Genomic DNA, 19,033 nt, shown 5'->3' with positions numbered 1-19,033 from the left:
ATGGCGCTGTGGCTCAAGTGGTAGAGTGCTAGCCTTGAGCTGAAGAGCTGAGGGACAGCACCCAGGCCCAGAGTTCAGGCCCCCCAACTGGACCAAAAAAATAAAAGATCTACAGCCAAAAAAAATTCTTATTATAAAGATGTTATATAGCCAGGTGTTGGTGGCTCATGCCTGTCATCCTAGCTATTCAAGAGGCTGAGATATGAGGATCATGGTTCAAAGCCAGCCTGGGCAGGAAAGTCCAGGAGACTCTTATCGCCAATTAACCAGTAAACTGGAAGTGGCAGTGGTGTACAGAGGGTTTGCAGTGACATAAGTCAGGTCATGAGAACATTTTTTTTTTTTTGTTGGTCATGGGATTTGAACTCAGTGCCTGGGCGCTGGCCCAGAGCTCTTTAGCTCAAGGCTAGCACTCTATCACTTTGAGTTACGGCGCCACTTCCAGTTTTCTAGTGGTCCATTGGAGATCAGAGTCTCATGGACTTTCCTGACGGGGTTGGCTTTGAACTGCAATCCTCAGATCTCAGCCTCCTGAGTAGCTAGGATGACAGGCATGAGCCACCAACTCTATTGCCCTGCAAGAGGACATTTCTTTCTTTCTTTCTCCCTTCCTTCCTTCCTTCCTTCCTTCTTTCCTTCCTTCCTTCCTTCCTTCCTTTCTTTCTTTCTTTCTTCCTTTCTTTTTGGGGGGGTCCAATCATGGGGCCTGAACTCTGGGCCTGGGTGCTGTCCCTCAGCTCTTCAGCTCAAGGCTAGCGCTCTACCACTTGAGCCACAGCGCCTCTTCCGGCTTTTTTCTTTTTGCTTATGTGGTGCTGAGGAATTGAACCCAGGGCCTCGAGCATGCAAGGCAAGCGCTCTACCACTGAGCCACCTTCCCAGCCCCCCAAGAGGACATTTCTTTTAAAGTTGAGAAACCAGACCCTAGTCTCTGGAGAAGCCCGTCTACCACCCGCATCCTCCAATGGCTGCTCCTCCCCTCCTGGGGACACGGGGGTCTTCCAGCAGCCCACCTCCTGGAAGTGGCGTCTGCAGATGTACTGGAGTGGGTGCTGACTTTGGGGAGCTGGGGGCGGGGGTGTCGTGGTGGGTGGGACTTCCTGGCTCGTGCAGGACAGTGTGAGCCGGCTCAGCTCATAGGAAGGGACAAGGCTCTGCCAGCACCAGGATACCTAGAGAGGGCCGAGGGGTAGGAAAAGGGTGCGAGGGGCAGGAAGAGGGCCGAGGGGCAGGAAGAGGGCCAAGGGGCAGGAAGAGGGTGCGAGGGGCAGGAAGAGGGCCGAGGGGCGGGAAGAGGGCCAAGGGGCAGGAAGAGGGTGCGAGGGGCAGGAAGAGGGCCGAGGGGCGGGAAGAGGGCCGAGGGGCGGGAAGAGGGCCAAGGGGCAGGAAGAGGGTGCGAGGGGCAGGAAGAGGGCCGAGGGGCGGGAAGAGGGTGCGAGGCTCCAGGCCACGCGGGCTGGCTGTGCCCCTGTGATCGCCGTCGCCCCGCGTCCCGGGCCTCCCCACGGAGGAGCAGGGCTGGGAGGGCCGGCCCGCCGTGAGTGGGTGCCCGCCATGTGTGCTCCGGTGCCCGGCGCCCTCCCACCTCCACGGGTGTTTCTGGCCCTCGGTTGCCTGGGGGCCGCTGTGCCTCTCGCCCCAGCCGGGCTGACCGGGGGGCAGCGTGGGGCTTCCCGACCCCAGGGACTGGACTGAGGGTCTCGGCCAAGAACACGACAAGCGGCCCATCAGCTCGGGGGCCATGTCCACCCCGTGGGTGCTGGCTGCTGCCCGGTCAGTCGGTACCAGGAGTACAGACCTGGCTGCCCTACAGTGGGACTTGGAGTGTGGAGCCAGTGGGGGTCTGCGCTGGGGAGGACCCGGCTGGGGGGGGAGGCCAGGCCTTGGAGGACCCGGCTGGAGGGGGAGGCCAGGCCCGGGAGGACCCGGCTGGAGGGGGAGGCCAGGCCCGGGAGGACCGGGCTGTGGGGGGAGGCCAGGCCCGGGAGGACCCGGCTGGAGGGGGAGGCCAGGCCTGGGGAGGACCCGGCTGGAGAGGGAGGCCAGGCCCGGGAGGACCCGGCTGGAGGGGGAGGCCAGGCCCGGGAGGACCGGGCTGGAGGGGGAGGCCAGGCCCGGGAGGACCCGGCTGGAGGGGGAGGCCAGGCCTGGGGAGGACCGGAGGCCAGGACTGGGAGGACCCGGCTGGAGGGGGAGGCCAGGCCTGGGGAGGACCCGGCTGGAGAGGGAGGCCAGGCCTGGGGAGGACCCGGCTGGAGGGGGAGGCCAGGCCCGGGAGGACCCGGCTGGAGGGGGAGGCCAGGCCCGGGAGGACCCGGCTGGAGAGGGAGGCCAGGCCTGGGGAGGACCCGGCTGGAGCGGGAGGCCAGGCCCGGGAGGACCCGGCTGGAGGGGGAGGCCAGGCCCGGGAGGACCCGGCTGGAGAGGGAGGCCAGGCCTGGGGAGGACCCGGCTGGAGGGGGAGGCCAGGCCCGGGAGGACCCGGCTGGAGGGGGAGGCCAGGCCCGGGAAGACCACTGATGGGGCTCCGGGAACAGGGGCTGCAGCTGCACTGATCCCGAGGGCCGGGGGGAGCTCCCCACGCGGCCAGGCAGCCCCGGAATCTGCGGGTCCCCTGTGCAGCTTGTGCTCCTGGGCCTCTCTGAGGCGGTGGTTTGTGCTGGATGGAGCTGGCTGTGGGGGGGTCTGGGGCCCACTGGGCAGCGGGCGCGGGGCAGACCTGCGTGTGTGCGGGTGCTCTCCTCCGTGTGCACACGTGTCACGGCACGCACACGTGTTATACCTGTGTCTGCAGGTACTCACGGGTGCACGTCTACGTGAGCGTGAGTGGATTGCACATGCAGGAGCACACGTGTGCACACGTGTGTCTCCTCCGTTGCCCACAGCCTCTGCTCCTGAGCCCTCTCCCCGGGATCCGGTCCCCCTGCCCCCTCCGGTCCCCCTGCCCCAGTCCTGCTGAGGCCCCCCGCACGCGGAAGGCACCGGAACAAATGCACCTGAAGCCCAGCAGGGGAGCCGGAGAAAGCCTGCTTGGCGCCAACATTTCACCACACCAATGAGACGCCGCCCGGCCCCAGATCTCCAGAGATGAGAAAGCATCCGATCTTTTGGCTGATAAATCCTCCACTGATCGAGATAAAACTCTTGATAAAATTGGGGGTCTTCTTACGAAAACCACAGCAAACGTCCCGGGTAACGGTGAAAGGTAAGACCCTCCTCCTCTTCCTCCCCTCCTCCCCTCCTTCCTCCTCCTCCTCCTCCTCCATCTTCTCCTCCTCCTCCTCCTCCTCCTCGTGAGGGCAGGTGGACAGGGATGGCCGCTTCCCTGCCTGCCAGCTCCCTGCAGACCACCCCAGGGGTCAGGGAACTATTAAATAAGGTATAAGGATTGGAAAGGCAGTGACAGCTCCAGGGCTGGTAGCTAATGCCTGTAATCCTAGCCTCTGCCTTTGAACCCTGATCCTCAGATCTAAGCTCCTGAATAGCCGGGACTACAGGTGTGAGCTACTGGCATCTGCTCTGTCTTTGCCTTCTTGGGCACTCAGTTTGGAGGGGGAGGAGATGCGTGGCGGGATTTAAACTGTGGAGCTGGCTGTGTCACGGGAGAAGTGGAGGGCACAGGGAAGGGGGACCCTGACCTCCGTAGCCGAGCCACGGTGCCGAGACCCACGCCCGGGACTGTGTGGGACCCATCATGCCCTCGGCATCTCCCCAGAGTTCTGACCCCTCCATCTCCATCTCCATCTCCCACCAGTGCTGGGTAGGGGGATGGGGAGCTTATACTAACCGTACATTCTTCTCTATAACCAGAGATATTTACATTATTATTTTATTTTATTTATTTTTTGTCGGTGGTGGGGCCTGAATTCAGGGCCTGGGCGCTGTCCCTCAGCTCTTCAGCTCAAGGTGAGTGCTCTACCACTGGAGCCACAGCACCACTTCCGGCTTTTTCTGCTGACGTGGTGCTGAGGAATCGAACCCAGGGCCTCATGCTTGCAAGGCAAGCGCTTTACCACTGAGCCACCTTCCCAGCCCTACATTATTCTTACAATAAAAGCTATCTCTGTCGGGCGCTGGTGTCTCACGCCTGGGATCATAGCTACTCGGGAGGCTGAGATCTGAGGATCACAGTTTGAAGACAGTCCAGGCAGGAAAGTCCGTGAGACTTTTTTTTTTCTTCCTGGTCCTGGGCCTGAACTCAGGGTCTGGGCACTGTTCCTCAGCCTCTCTGTGGTTAAGGCGAGGGCTTTACCACTTTGAGCCACAAGACTACTTCTGGCTTCTTCTGAGTGGTTTATTGGAGATAAGAGTCTCTTGGACTTTCCTGCCCTGGGCCGACTTTGAACTATGATCCTCAGATCTCAGCCTCGGGAGTAGGTAGGATTATGGTGTGAGCCACGGGCACCTGGCTCTGTGAGATTCTTATCTCCAGTTAATCACCAGAAGTGGTGCTGTCGTTCAAGTGGTAGAGCTGTAGCTTTGAGAAGATTTCATGGCCAGCACAGGCCCAGTTTTAAGCCCCAGCACGGGCACAGAAACAAACCCACTTCATGTTGGAGTGAGAGCCGAGGTTCTGGGTTTCCAGGCACATCTCCGAGGACTTAGTGCTTCTTACATCATAGTTGCTTCTAGGGGGCCCAAACCTGAAGTCCCTGTCCAAGTGCCTTTGGGACCCACGGTGCATCCCGGGCAGAGCAGCCAAGGTGGGCCGGCAGGGGTGAGTCCCGGTGGAGGAGGAGCCGGCCGTGCCCCCCAGGCCACCCTGTACGAGGGCAGAGGGCTTTCTCGGCCCTGCAAGAGACGGAGAGGGGCCGGGTCTGTCATGGACTGGTGTTCCACGGGCACACAAAGCTGGGTTACAGTTGGGGATGGGGGAGCGGCCCGGTCACAGCCCCCTGCACCCCCGGGCTCCGGGGACCGCGGGCTCTCTCCTGCCGGCTTCATGATGCAACGCGGTGGTCTGTGCTGGCCCTCTGCCCAGCGTTTCCCAACCCGGCCCTCTTGCCACACCGGCCCCGCAGCCACGGTCCTATCTCACAGCCCTGAGGCCGGGGCGCGGCTCCCCGGCCAGGCCCGGCCCCGAGCCAGGTGGCCCTGGCCGTTTCTCTGATCCTATCGCCCAGGTTCTCTGGGTGGCCCGTCCTCCCCTATCTGGCGGGCCGGGCGTCCCGTCTCCAGGCCCTGAGGTTCGAGGCTGCCTGGATGTGGGGCCCCCCGCCCTCCCGGTCAGCGGGGCAGGCTGGATGCCGAACATGTCCCACGCCACCCTCTCGGGGCACAAGGACCCCCACTGCCTTTCCCCACCCCGGCGGCTCCTGGGGATGCCCCTCCAGCCGCTCCTGGCAGCTTCTCCCAAGGGCCCCTCCTGGCCCAGGCCCTGAGACCCTGCGGGGCCCTCACGCGGTCAGGACGTGGCTAACGGCCGCACGGCCTCCCCAAGCCCAGGCCTGCCCCGGGCCTGCCCACGTCTTCCCACGCCTGTCCACGGGAGTACCCCCGCGCCCAGGCTCCCCGCGCCCTGGCTCCCCGCGCCCTGGCTCCCCGCGCCCAGGCTCCCCGCGCCCAGGCTCCCCGCGCCCTGGCTCCCCGTGCCCTGTCTCCCCGCGCCCTGGCTCAGAACCTCAGGCCTCCGGGGGCGCCTCCCTGGCCTCTCCTTTCTGGCTACTCGGAGCCACTGTCTCTCAGTGTCATCAGCCAGAGGCGGCCGCTCAGCACCTGGGCCTGGGGACAGCGCGCGCTGAGCGGGGACAGGAAGCGGCCTGAGCCGTGGAGCTTGTCCTCAGTGGCAGCGCTGGCCGCCGAGGCAGGGCTGGCCTGGACCCAGGGAGCCCAGACAGCCTGGGCGGGGGTCTTGGACGCCCCTCAGCATCTGTGTGGGTCCCACACTGGACATAAAGTCCCCACAAGCAGATGCCACGGAGAGCGGCTGCACTGGCCACTGACAACGTGCTCGGCCGGGGGCAGCGCGGGCGCCGGGCCCACGGCTGGTCACCACGGCGGCCGGGCCAGGCGCCCCACGCGGCGGGGACCAGCGCAGGGCCTCGGCCCGGCCATGACCGCGTGGGACGGAGGGCTTGGCCGGACAAAGCCCCAGCCCGCCTCTCTCCAGAACCCTCCCCTGCGAGCAGACGGTGACAGGTGTGACGTGGGGCTGGGCCCGGGGAGGCCCCGGGTCCACCCGGCAGCCCCCCGCCGCCTCGCCACGGCTCACGCCACTTCCTCCTGGCCCCGCGGCCGGGCCGAGCCCCCTGCCCACTTCCTGTGGCTGGAGGATAAAGGGGCTCGGCGGCGGGGGAGGACAGACCTGTGGGGACCTGGCAAGGTGAGTGCGCGGCCCTGGCCTCGGGGGACGCCGGGCCTCCCGGGCAGGGCCTCTGGGGACACCGGGCCTCCCGGGCAGGGCCTCCATGCTGTCTCCTTGCAGATGCTGAGCCTGCTGGGCCTGACTCTCTTCCTGCTGGCAGGATCCGCTGCTGAGCCTGCGGACCCCAGGACGCCTGTGAACCCCGTCCTCAGGGCCCTGGGGCCACCTCAAGGTTCTGGGGGGTCCCTGGGGTCCTGGGAATGGCCCTAGGGTTCCTGGGGAGGGTCCTCAGGGCCCTGAGGGGCCTCAAGGTTCTGGGGGGCCCTTGGGGTCATGAGGGGTCCCTGGGGTCCTGGGGAGGGTCCTCAGGGCCCTGAGGGGCCTCAAGGTTCTGGGGGGCCCTTGGGGTCATGAGGGGTCCCTGGGGTCCTGGGGTGCATGCCCTGCCCTGGCTGACCGGGCAGCGGGCCGAGCACCCGTCCCCTGACTCCTGGCGTTGCTTCTAGCACCTGTCACCAAGAATGAGCTGGTGGGCGTGGTGGGCGGGTCCAGCGCCCCCCAGGGGCGGTGGCCGTGGCAGGTCAGCCTGAGGGTCTACAGCTACCACTGGGCCTCCTGGGTGCACATCTGCGGCGGCTCCCTCGTCCACCCGCGGTGGGTGCTGACCGCCGCCCACTGCATCCGCCGGTGAGTCCACCCCGGGATCCCGGGCTCTGGGGCTTCGAGGGTCAGCGTTGGGGCCGCCGTGCCTTTGCCCGTGCCGGGCCGGGCCCCGGGGCAGCGAGCTCCTGCGTGACCTCCTCCTTCTGACCCCAGGCGGGACGCGGACCCGGCGGCCTTCCGGGTGCACGTGGGGGACGTGTACCTGTACGGGGGCCAGCAGCTGCTGGGCGTGAGCAAGGTCGTCATCCACCCCGACTTCATTGCTGCCCACCTGGGCTCGGACGTGGCGCTGCTGCGGCTGGCGGAGTCCGTGCAGTGCTCGGCCAACGTCAGGCCCGTCAGGCTGCCGTCCGGCTCTGCGGAGCTCGCCTCGGGGGACCAGTGCTGGGTGACGGGCTGGGGCGCCGTCAGCATGTATGGTAAGCGTGGGGAAGCGGGACTCGGGCCGTGGGACCCGTGCGCGGGCCAGGCCCGCGGTGCCGCTGCCGCCCTCCCCCTCCTCCCCTCTGCTGCCCTCTCCTCCCCTCTCCCGTCTCTCCCCAGCCTCCCTGCCCCCACCCTACCGCCTGCAGCAGGTGCAGGTGCAGGTGGTGGACGACCAGCTCTGTGAGAGGCAGTACCACCGGGCCTCCTGGTTCCACCGCCGAGACCAGAGGATCATCCTGCCCGACATGCTGTGCGCGGGCAGCGAGGGGCGGGACTCCTGCTACGTAAGCCCTGGCCTCCCCCCCCCGCCCCCCCACCCTCAGTCCTGGCCCCCCCGCCTCCCCACCCTCAGTCCTGGCCCCCCCCGCCCCCCCACCCTCAGTCCTGGCCCCCCCCCGCCTCCCCACCCTCAGTCCTGGCCCCCCCCGCCCCCCCACCCTCAGTCCTGGCCCCCCCCCGCCTCCCCACCCTCAGTCCCGGCCTCCCCTCCCCCCCGCCTCCCCACCCTCAGTCCTGGCCTCCCCTCCCCCCCGCCCCCCCACCCTCAGTCCTGGCCTCCCCTCCCCCCCGCCTCCCCACCCTCAGTCCTGGCCCCCCCCCCCCGCCTGCCGACCCTCAGTCCCGGCCTCCCCTCCCCCCCCCCCCGCCTGCCGACCCTCAGTCCCGGCCTCCCCTTCTTTTCCCTCCCCCAGGGCGACTCTGGTGGGCCCTTGGTCTCCAAGGTGTCCGGCGCCTGGACCTTGGTGGGTGTGGTCAGCTGGGGCTACGGCTGCGCCCTACCAGACATTCCCGGGGTCTATGTTCGCGTCCAGGCCCACGTGCCCTGGATCCAGAAGCAGATGCAGACCTTCTCCTGAGCCCAGCCTGCTGCAGCTGGGGGGCACCGCTGCCCACTCCTGCACCGCGACCCCGGAGCCCGGCCAGAGCCCGGGCAGCCTCCCCCACCGGGGAGGAAGCAGATGGCCGGCGAGGCCCAGGTCCTGGCTCTGTCCCTGCAAGGGGGGGCGCAGGGTCAAGTTTGCTGAGGTCCAGTCAGGCTCTCTGCTTCCTGGCCTCTGAATAAAGATGCTGTGATGGTCCCCATTTGCGTGAGCACTGGTCTCTCTGGGACAGCACCCACAGGTTCTGCATTCATGCTGGTTCTAGACGAGTAAACCAAGGCACAAACGTTGCAGAGATGGGGTCCTGTGGTGGTCAGCCCTGCGTCATTCAAGCACATCTGTGCGCTGTGTCCCTGTCCCCGGCCCTGGGCTCCCAGGCCAACGTGGCTGTTTGGGGCTGGAGTCATTGCTTGAGTGGTAAAGCACCTGCCTGAGAAGTACAAAAGCCCTAATTCAGATCCCAGTACCACCACAGACAGAAACGAACCTTCCAGCACTGGTAAAACAAACAAACAAAAACCCTAACCCAGACCCAAGCGAGCTGCTGTTGGAATCCAGTGCCCACTCCCTCAGGGCTGCCGTCCTCGCCAGGCCCGGGGGGGGGCTCGCTGGCTGATCCAGGGTCGGAGTCCCTTTGCTCAAAGTCCCTCTGCCCCCCCCCCCCCGTCACTGTTGCCGGTGAGGGCCGGGGAAGTGGCTACATTCAGTTCATCCAGGGCTCGGAGCACGTGCCCTGTGCCCCATGGGGCCTCCTGAGGCACGGGTGCCCGGGGCCTGGTCCCCTGCGCCCCTTTGCAGCTAACAAGGGGGCCAGGCCCCAGGGACAGTGCTTTCTGTGCCCTAATTCCATGCCAAAGGCGCTCAGCTTCTCTTCAGAGCCATGGCCAGAGAGATGTCCCCTCAGCGCACCGCGAGGGGACAGGAACGCCACCACTGCGGCCACCCGCTCACTCAGAGCAAAACCAAACAGAAACTGCAGCCGCTCTGCCACACAAGCCACAGATCACAGACTGGGTCCCGTGGCCCTGGCCGTAGGTTCAGAGCCGGCCTCAGTGCTTAGAAAGTGGGCTGCATCGGATGGGCGTGAGGTGGAGGTGGAGGGGAAGACACAGCCCCCCTTCCTCCCCCCCCCCGTCTGCAGAGGCCCAGAGCCACCGTGGAGGCCCATGGAGGCCCCCGTACCGGGCAGGCCACGCAGCCTGGTCCCGCACCCCGCAGACCCTGCCGGGGCATCTGCAGCCGCCGAGGCTCAGCACCACTGTGGCTGGTGCTGTGGCCTGGGGACCCCCACACTGCTCCCCACAGGGAACGGCCCGTACACCGCCGTGTGCTTTGAAAATGAAGATGATGTCAACAGCGCCCACATCCTTAGAGCAGAAAAACAACTAAAGGGAAAAAACTCCTACAGAAAAAATACTTCAGAGTTAAAAGGAAAAAGCACCATGGAACGATTAGTGTGTGTGTGTGTGCATGTGTGTGCATGTGTGTGCGTGTTTGTGCGTGTGCGTGTGTGCACGCACGCACACTGGGATATGTATGATCAATTATATAGGACTCTAGACATTCGCACTCGGGGCCGGAAGGAGGCAGCGCTACGGGGGTTGAGGGAGGCGCAGCCCCTGGGGGCTGATAAAATAACACTTGATGAAATGTTGCCTCAGATTGTTATTTTGTGAAATGAACTCCAAGAAAAGGAAGCAAGGGACTCCATTGTTGCTGTTTTTTGTTTTCCTTTCCCTTTGTCCTGTTTGTTACTTTGCTGGTGCCTGGGGGGAGGGGGGCTGTAGAGCTGGAACAGGGCGAATGAATGCCTCGGTGGCTCCCACCACACACCACGTGGAAATGAGCTTTACACCACGTGGAAATGAGCTTTACACCACGTGGAAATGAGCTGCACAGCACGTGGAAATGAGCTTTACACCACGTGGAAATGAGCGGCACACCACGTGGAAATGAGCTTTACACCACGTGGAAATGAGCTTTACACCACGTGGAAATGAGCGGCACACCACGTGGAAATGAGCTTTACACCACGTGGAAATGAGCTTTACACCACGTGGAAATGAGCGGCACACCACGTGGAAATGAGCTTTACACCACGTGGAAATGAGCTTTACACCACGTGGAAATGAGCGGCACACCACGTGGAAATGAGCTTTACACCACGTGGAAATGAGCTTTACACCACGTGGAAATGAGCTGTATACCACGTGGAAATGAGCTTTACACCACGTGGAAATGAGCTGCACACCACGTGGAAATGAGCTTTACACCACGTGGAAATGAGCGGCACACCACGTGGAAATGAGCTGTATACCACGTGGAAATGAGCTGCACACCACGTGGAAATGAGCTTTACACCACGTGGAAATGAGCTGCACACCACGTGGAAATGAGCGGCACAGCACGTGGAAATGAACTTTACACCACGAGGAAATGAGCTGCACACCACGTGGAAATGAGCTTTACACCACGTGGAAATGAGCTGCACACCACGTGGAAATGAGCGGCACACCACGTGGAAATGAGCTTTACACCACGAGGAAATGAGCTGCACACCACGTGGAAATGAGCTTTACACCACGTGGAAATGAGCTGCACACCACGTGGAAATGAGCGGCACAGCACGTGGAAATGAGCTTTACACCACGTGGAAATGAGCTGCACACCACGTGGAAATGAGCGGCACACCACGTGGAAATGAGCTTTACACCACGAGGAAATGAGCTGCACACCACGTGGAAATGAGCTTTACACCACGTGGAAATGAGCTGTACACCACGTGGAAATGAGCGGCACAGCACGTGGAAATGAGCTGTATACCACGTGGAAATGAGCTGCACACCACGTGGAAATGAGCTTTACACCACGTGGAAATGAGCTGCACAGCACGTGGAAATGAGCGGCACAGCACGTGGAAATGAGCGACACAGCACGTGGAAATGAGCTGCACAGCACGTGGAAATGAGCTGTATACCACGTGGAAATGAGCTGCACAGCACATGGAAATGAGCTGTACACCATGTGGAAATGAGCTGTACACCACGTGGAAATGAGCTGCACAGCACGTGGAAATGAGCTGCACACCATGTGGAAATGAGCTGTACACCACGTGGAAATGAGCTGTACACCACGTGGAAATGAGCTGCACAGCACGTGGAAATGAGCTGCATACCACGTGGAAATGAGCTTTACACCACGTGGAAATGAGCTTTACACCACGTGGAAATGAGCTGTACACCACGTGGAAATGAGCTTTATACCACGTGGAAATGAGCTGCACACCACGTGGAAATGAGCTGCACAGCACGTGGAAATGAGCGGCACAGCACGTGGAAATGAGCTGTATACCACGTGGAAATGACCTGCACACCACGTGGAAATGAGCTGCACACCACGTGGAAATGAGCTGCACAGCACGTGGAAATGAACTGCACATCTTGTGGGTGGTGACAGGAGGGAAAAACTGGGAGAGAGTGGGGGGGGAAGGGGGGACATGGTTCAAAAAAGAACTGTAGGGGCTGGGAAGGTGGCTCAGTGCTAGAGCGCTTGCCTTGAGCTCAAGAGCTGAGGGACAGTGCCCAGGCCCAGAGTTCAGGCCCCACGACCGACAAAACAAGAAGAACTGTACTCATCACGTGATTCCTGTTGCGGGAAGCCCTCTGTGTATCCACCCTACAGTAGCAGCAAGCAGCAGCAGCAGCAGCAGCCGCACCACCCGGCGATGGGCGCTGACGTGCTCACGGGTGAGTCCGGGCTAGGGCGAGATGCTCGGGCTGGGTGCCTGGGCCCAGGCCCTCCACGGCGCCCTGGGGAACCAACAGCTGGCTGATCCCACGGTCAGCACCGTGCACGGTTCTCTTGGGGCCGGAGCCCTTTCTGGAATGTTCTTGATAGACTCCAAGCATACTATTTGAACTGTTTCCTTCTCCCACACGTAGTTTCCAGAAGAGGAGACCGAGGCGCAGGGCCACACGAGTCCCGAGGCCCAGTTATTTGCACACACTGTGGACCCGCCCTGGGTGGGGAAGGTGGCGGGGCAGGGTTGATCCCGGTACCCAAGGCAGTTGCGGGTCGAGCGGCTGTGGCCGCTGTGGATGAAGCCCCGCTCCCCGGGGCAGGGCCGGGCCCTCTGTGGGCTTCGCTCGGAAGCGCGCCTGGCCGCGCTGGCCCTCTGCCCGGTGCTTGCCCAACCCAGCCTTCTTGCGACACCGGCCCTGGGCAGCCGCCGCTCCCCTAACGGCTCCCGAGCCCCGCTCTGGCCGCGGCGGGGACGCCCCGGGCCGGCCGTCTCAATGATCCTATCGCCCGGGTTCTCTGGGTGGCCTGTCCTGCCGTATCGGCCCGGCCCGCCCTATCGGGCAGGACAGGCGTCCTGCCTCCATTCTCCCCATTGCCCAGTGGCCGCAGCGGGCACGTCCACGTGGGGACGGGGTTGATCCCGCCGCGATACCAGACCCGGCCTCCAGCGCGGGCGCCGGCCCCAGCCCCCTGCCGACCCCCGGCCATCCGCGGGGCCCCTGCGGTTCTCCAGACATGGCCGCTGTCCTGTCAGTGTCCCTACGGCCGCCCTGCATGGACCTGGAGGACTGCGAGGCTCCAGCTGGGAGTGGGGAGGGCTGGTCCCCAAATACACCATGGGACGGGCAGGGGGACAGGGCGGGGGAGGGACGGGCAGGGGGGCAGGGCGGGGGAGGGACGGGCAGGGGGGCAGGGCGGGGGAGGGACGGGCAGGGGGGCAGGGCGGTGGAGGGACGGCAGGTGCACGCGGGCCTGACTCGCTGACCCTGTAGGGCCTCCCCCTGCTGTGTCCCCCTGGAAGCCCAGACACGGCTGACCGCCGCCCTGGAGGGGTGTTACCCCCCACCAGAGCCTCCCCTGGCCCCCAGGCTGTCCTGAGTGCAGGACGCCCCTCAGCATCTGTGTGGGTCCCACACTGGACACAAGGTCCTCACAAGCAGATGCCGCGGAGAGCGGCTGCACTGGCCACTGACAACGTGCTCGGCCGGGGGCAGCGCGGGCGCCGGGCCCACGGCTGGTCACCACGGCGGCCGGGCCAGGCGCCCCACGCGGCGGGGACCAGCGCAGGGCCTCGGCCCGGCCGTGACCGCGAGGGACGGAGGGCTTGGCCGGACAAAGCCCCAGCCCGCCTCTCTCCAGAACCCTCCCCTGCGAGCAGACGGTGACAGGTGTGACGTGGGGCTGGGCCCGGGGAGGCCCCGGGTCCACCCGGCAGCCCCCCGCCGCCTCGCCACGGCTCACGCCACTTCCTCCTGGCCCCGCGGCCGGGCCGAGCCCCCTGCCCACTTCCTGTGGCTGGAGGATAAAGGGGCTCGGCGGCGGCGGGGGAGGACAGACCTGTGGGGACCTGGCGAGGTGAGTGCACAGCCCTGGTCTCCAGGGACGCCGGGCCTCCCGGGCAGGGCCTCCCGGGCAGGGCCTCCGGGCAGGGCCTCCCGGGCAGGGCCTCCCGGGCAGGGCCTCCGGGCAGGGCCTCCCGGGCAGGGCCTCCAGGGACGCCGGGCCTCCCGGGCAGGGCCTCCCGGGCAGGGCCTCCAGGGACGCCTGGCCTCCTGGGCAGGGCCTCCCGGGCAGGGCCTCCTGGGACGCCGGGCCTCGTGGGCAGGGCCTCCCGGGACGCTGGGCCTCCCGGGCAGGGCCTCCATGCTGTCTCCTTGCAGATGCTGAGCCTGCTGGGCCTGACTCTCTTCCTGCTGGCGGGATCCACTGCTGAGCCTGAGGACCCCAGGACGCCTGTGAACCCCGTCCTCAGGGCCCTGGGGCCACCTCAAGGTTCTGGGGGTCCTTGGGGTCATGAGGGGTCCCTGGGGTCCTGGGGAGGGTCCTCAGGGCCCTGAGGGGCCTCAAGGTTCTGGGGGGCCCTTGGGGTCATGAGGGGTCCCTGGGGTCCTGGGGTGCATGCCCTTGCCCTGGCTGACAGGGCAGCGGGCCGAGCACCCGTCCCCTGACTCCTGGCGTTGCTTCTAGCACCTGTCACCAAGAATGAGCTGGTGGGCGTGGTGGGCGGGTCCAGCGCCCCCCAGGGGCGGTGGCCGTGGCAGGTCAGCCTGAGGGTCTACAGCTACCACTGGGCGTCCTGGGTGCACATCTGCGGCGGCTCCCTCGTCCACCCGCGGTGGGTGCTGACCGCCGCCCACTGCATCCGCCGGTGAGTCCACCCCGGGATCCCGGGCTCTGGGGCTTCGAGGGTCAGCGTCGGGGCCGCCGTGCCTTTGCCCGTGCCGGGCCGGGCCCCGGGGCAGCGAGCTCCTGCGTGACCTCCTCCTTCTGACCCCAGGCGGGACGCGGACCCGGCGGCCTTCCGGGTGCACGTGGGGGACGTGTACCTGTACGGGGGCCAGCAGCTGCTGGGCGTGAGCAAGGTCGTCGTCCACCAGGACTACGTGCACTGGATGGTGGGCTCGGACGTGGCGCTGCTGCGGCTGGCGGAGCCCGTGCAGTGCTCGGCCAACGTCAAGCCCGTCAGGCTGCCGTCCGCCTCCCTGGACGCTGCCTCGCTGGACCAGTGCTGGGTGACAGGCTGGGGCTACGTCAGCCTGTTTTGTGAGTGTGGGGGGCTGAGGGGAGTCGGGGAGGGACTGGGGCTGTGCCCCTGAGTCCCGGTGGGAGGAAGCTGGTGCCGGGCCGGGTCGCAGAGCAGAGCAGCGGCTCGGGCTGCACACCAGCCCCTCCCCCCACACTGGAGGCTCCACGCGGAGGCCCGGCCGCGGAGGCCCGCCGGGGTACTGCCCCGGTGAGGGGGTCCTGCCCCGGTGAGGGCGGCGCCGTCACCGCCGCCCGCCTCTCTCCCCAGCCTCGCTGCCGCCGCCCTACCGCCTGCAGGAGGCGAAGCTGCGGGTGGTGAGCAACGCCGTCTGTGAGGAGAAATTCCACAACGCCACCTGGCACCGCTTCCACGGCCGCAGGTTCATCCAGGAGGACATGCTGTGTGCCGGCGGCTTCGGCCGCGGCTCCTGCTTCGTGAGTCTCCGGCCGCCCGCCCCTCCCCGCCCTGCCTCCCGCCCCTCCCTCACGGCCTCCTCATCCTCCCCCCTCTCCCCCAGGGCGACTCGGGAGGGCCCCTGGTCTGCAAGGTGTCGGGCTCCTGGACGCTGATGGGCGTGGTCAGCTGGGGCTACGGCTGCGCCCTGATCGACGTGCCCGGCGTCTACGCCCGCGTCCAGTCCTTCGTGCCCTGGGTCCTGAAGCAGGTGCAGAGGTTCTCCTGAGCCCAGCCGGGGGGCGGGGGCACGGCTGCCCGCTCCCGCACCGCCGACGCCGAGCTCCGCCTGGACCCCGAGCCCGGCCCCCTCGGGCCTGCGGGAGCCTGGACTGCTCTGACCGGGAGATGGCGGGGCTGCGGGAGGCCCCGCTGACCGGCCGCCTGCTGGGGAAGGTCCTGGGGGGCGGGGCGGGGCGGGGCGCAGGAGCGACGCGCAGGGTCCAGCTGCTGAAGGCTCCGGCGGCCTCCCCTCCCTGGCTATGCTGAATAAAAATGCTGCCAACGCCGCCGCGTCGAGTGTTGCTTGAGCGCAGGCGCTGCTCTGGGAGGCGCCCGCGCCTTCGGTCTCCACGCCGGCTTCAGACGAGGGAACGGAGGCTGGCGGGACTCGGGGCGGGTGGGGCACGGACCCGCGCACCCGAGCCTCTCCGTGCCTGTGTCCTCATCCCCGGCCGCTGGGGAGGGACAGGGAGGGAGGCCACCGGCCACCTGAGACCCCTGTGTGTCCCCCAGCGTCACCCATGTGCCTGGCCTCCGGGGCCGCGGTCCCCGCGCGCGGTCCTCCCTCCGGGCTCCTCCCCGGGGGCCGACGGGGAAGGGTCCGTGGCCCGTGGGGCCAGCCCGGCCCCAGCTAGGCCAGCCGGGCGCTCGCTCGCGTGGAGCTGAGCGGGGTGCCAGCCGCCGCCCAGCCGAGCGCCAAAGCTGGAGAAAGGCCGCGGCGTCCCGAGGTCCCGCAGAGGCCGGGAGCCACGGACCGGGGCGGCCATGACCGCGAGGATGGCCGTCGGCCTGGCCGGTCCACCCTTGGCTGCACTGTCCCGGCTCCCTGCCTGCGCCACCCCTGCGCTCCTGGTGTCCCTGCGCAGTTGGGCTCCTCCAGGGCTGGGTGCCGGCTTCACGCGGACAGGACCCCGCGGCGCTGGGGCCCCCACGGCGCCTCCAGCTGGGCTCCCAGGACCCAGGCTGCCGTGCGCGTGTCTGTGGGAACGGGTCTCTGTTTTTCTCTTGGATGGGCTCGGCGTGGCGCTGTGGGGTCGTGCGGTGCATCTGGCCAGGGAGAAACTTGAGGAACTGCTCCCGAGGGGGGTCGGCCGGGGCGCCGGCTCCCGAGGGGGGTCGGCCGGGGCGCCGGCTCCCGAGGGGGGTCGGCCGGGGCGCTGGCTCCCGAGGGGGCATGCAGGGGTGTGACGGTGTGGTTTTTGGTTTTTAACTTTCTATTGTTACGATACAGTTGACTACAGTGACAGAGGTCAGTGACCATGTGCTTAAGCTGCATTTTTAGCAGGAGCCTGTGGCTCACCCCTCTAATCCTAGCTACTTGGAAGGCTGAAATCAGAGACTGGAGGTTCAGAGCCAGCCAAGGCAGGTGAAGTCCAAGAGACTCTCACCTCCAATTAACTGCCAAGAAGCCCGAAATGGAGCTGTGGCTCAAGCGTAGAGCACCTGCCCAAGGAAACACAGACATGAAGCAGCGTCTGTGGGCCACCTTCAAAGAAGCGGTTTGGGCCAGCGGCGCCCTGTACCCCGAGTCCCCCCCCCCCCCCCCCGGTGGGAAGATCATATGAGACCCTTATCAGAGCAGGGATCGGCCTCAGGGGAAGCAGCACCGAGTGCCTGGACCTTTTTTTTTGGTCGGTCCTGTGGCTTGAGCTCTGGGCCTGGGCGCTGTCCCTGCGCTCCTCAGCTCAAGGCGAGCGCTCTACCATAAGCCACAGCGCCATTCTGGTTTTCTGGTAGTTTATTGGAGATAAAGAGTCTCACAGGGCTGGGAAGGTGGCTCAGTGGTAGAGCGCTTGCCTTGCATGCATGAGGACCTGGGTTCCATTCCTCAGCACCACATAAGCAGAAAAAGCTGGAAGTGGCGCTGTGGCTCAAGTGGTAGAGTGCTCGCCTTGAGCTGAAGAGCTGAGGGACAATACCCAGGCCCAGAGTTCAGGCCCCATGGCCAACAAAAACAAAAAACAAAAAAAGAAGGAATAAAAGAGTCTCATAGACTTTCCTGCCCAGGCTGGCTTTGAACCATGATCCTCAGATCTCAGCCTCCTGAGTAGCTAGGATAACAGGCGTGAGCCACCGGAGCCTGGCTTGCCTGGCCTTTTTGTCTTTTGCCAGTCCTGGGGCTCTGGGCACTGTCTCTGAACTTCCTTTGCTCAAGGCTAGCGCTCTACCACTTGAGCCACAGCACCACTTCCATCTTTTTCTGCTTATGTGGGGCTGAGGAATGGAACCCAGGGCCTCATGCATGCAAGGCAAGCGCTCTGCCACTGAGCCACCTTCCCAGCCCCTGTAGGTCCTTTCTTGTCAGTTGGGCTTGAAAGACCTCTAGGGAAGTTGTTAGAGAATGAATGGGGACAGGACCGGACGTGCCGGGCAGGACACCGCACGTGCCCCACTCTCCGGAGGAAGCGGCGATGTGCCACCCGGGTGAGGGCAGGCGCGTGGGCTCAGGACCTGCCCTGGGCGGCGGGAGGGGCCCTGGGAGCGGCAGCGAGGCCTAGGCGTCCACACGGGCAGGATCAGACCCGCAAGGTGAGGAGGGGCTGGGAGCGGAGGACAGCAGGCGGGGCGAGCAGGAGGGGGCGGTGGAGGGGCGGGATGGTCGGTGTCAGCCTGGGCGGGAGGTGGTGTGGGGCGGAGGGGTTCCCAGGGGAGGCTGGCACCGGCCTCTGGTGCTGTCGTGGCCCTGACCCCCCCACGCGGCCCCCTGCTGCTGGGGTTCAGATGTCTGAGATGCCGAGTAGGGTCAGCAGAGTTGGGGGTGAAGCCCAGAGCGGCACCCGGGGGTTATCTGCCGGACCGCAGGCCGGCCGGGCGCTGCGGCTGCTTCCCCCGAGGCCGATCCCTGCTCTGATAAGGGTCTCATATGATCTTCCCGTGGTGGGGGAGGACTTGGGTACAGGATGCGGCTGGCCCAAACTGCTTCTTCGAAGGTGGCCCACAGACGCTGCTTCACGCCTCGTGTTTCCTTGGGGAGACGCGCTGCAGGGGGTGGCGCACGGTTGGGGGGCGGCCCCGAGTCTGAGGCCCCCTCGGGAGACCCACGCTGGCCCGGGCAGGAGGCAGGGGCCCCACCCCAGCCGCTGGCTGCCGCGTTGTCCCAGCACCAGAGACCGCCAGCCGGGAGGGGGACCCTGGGATGCCCAGTGCCCAGTCCACAGTGGGGAACCCCGATCTGATGGACGTGGCAGGCCCTGGGCGGCCCTGGAGGTCCCCCTGGGGCTGGTCCAGGCTTCCTGGCCACCACGGGCCCACAGGATGCTGTGCTGCGCTCCGTGGGCGCCGGCTGGGCACGTGGGGGTGGGGGTGGGCGAGGGGTCTGAGTCAGGACTTCCTCCATGTCAGGATGGGGGTGCCCCTCCTCCGCCCCTGCCCCATGCCAGTCTGCAGGGATAAATGGGGGCAGGCCGGGCCCCAGACGGAGAGAAGAGGCGACGGCGAGGGTAAGTCCGGCACCGTGTCCTCGAGGCCTGGGGGGCGGCGGCTGGGCGTCAGCCTGGGGCCCGGACGCCCCGGGTCCACTCGGCAGCCCGCGCCCCG

The 19,033-nt window shown here is 65.8% G+C and overlaps 2 protein-coding genes across 2 annotated transcripts; both read left to right on the top strand.

Moving 5' to 3' along the window:
* Positions 1–1,145: 1,145 nt before the first annotated feature.
* On the top strand, positions 1,146–8,468 carry LOC138825306 (serine protease 29-like). Its single transcript, XM_070019704.1, has 8 exons — positions 1,146–1,189; positions 2,886–3,205; positions 4,623–4,717; positions 6,425–6,536; positions 6,811–6,991; positions 7,121–7,386; positions 7,511–7,677; positions 8,086–8,468. Exons 2-8 carry the CDS (start codon positions 3,088–3,090, stop codon positions 8,248–8,250), a joined length of 1,104 nt encoding a protein of 367 aa, XP_069875805.1. The 5' UTR covers positions 1,146–1,189; positions 2,886–3,087; the 3' UTR covers positions 8,251–8,468.
* A 972-nt stretch (positions 8,469–9,440) lies between these two features.
* Positions 9,441–15,777, top strand: LOC138825277 (serine protease 29-like). Its single transcript, XM_070019673.1, has 8 exons — positions 9,441–9,589; positions 11,956–12,020; positions 13,454–13,650; positions 13,956–14,067; positions 14,263–14,443; positions 14,573–14,838; positions 15,089–15,255; positions 15,339–15,777. The coding sequence occupies exons 1-8, from the start codon at positions 9,441–9,443 to the stop codon at positions 15,501–15,503; spliced, it is 1,302 nt and encodes a 433-aa protein (XP_069875774.1). The 3' UTR covers positions 15,504–15,777.
* The last annotated feature ends 3,256 nt before the right edge of the window (positions 15,778–19,033 follow it).

The sequence above is a fragment of the Dipodomys merriami genome, unplaced genomic scaffold (assembly GCF_024711535.1).
Source record: "Dipodomys merriami isolate MVZ:Mamm:240054 unplaced genomic scaffold, mDipMer1.0.p SCAF_137, whole genome shotgun sequence".
Lineage (NCBI taxonomy): Eukaryota > Metazoa > Chordata > Mammalia > Rodentia > Heteromyidae > Dipodomys > Dipodomys merriami.
The sequence above is the reverse complement of the archived record's forward strand: the minus strand, read 5'-3'. Positions and strand labels throughout refer to the sequence as shown.

Bases quoted from the DNA above. Each gene is read 5' to 3' on its own strand.
- LOC138825277 (XM_070019673.1), top strand. From the start codon at position 9,441: ATGGAGGCCCCCGTACCGGGCAGGCCACGCAGCCTGGTCCCGCACCCC. The intron at 9,590-11,955 runs GTACACCGCCGT...TCCACCCTACAG, and splicing joins CTCCCCACAGGGAACGGCCC to TAGCAGCAAGCAGCAGCAGC. The intron at 15,256-15,338 runs GTGAGTCTCCGG...CCTCTCCCCCAG, and splicing joins TCGGCCGCGGCTCCTGCTTC to GGCGACTCGGGAGGGCCCCT.
- LOC138825306 (XM_070019704.1), top strand. From the start codon at position 3,088: ATGAGAAAGCATCCGATCTTTTGGCTGATAAATCCTCCACTGATCGAG. The intron at 6,992-7,120 runs GTGAGTCCACCC...TTCTGACCCCAG, and splicing joins GCCGCCCACTGCATCCGCCG to GCGGGACGCGGACCCGGCGG. The intron at 7,678-8,085 runs GTAAGCCCTGGC...TCCCTCCCCCAG, and splicing joins AGGGGCGGGACTCCTGCTAC to GGCGACTCTGGTGGGCCCTT.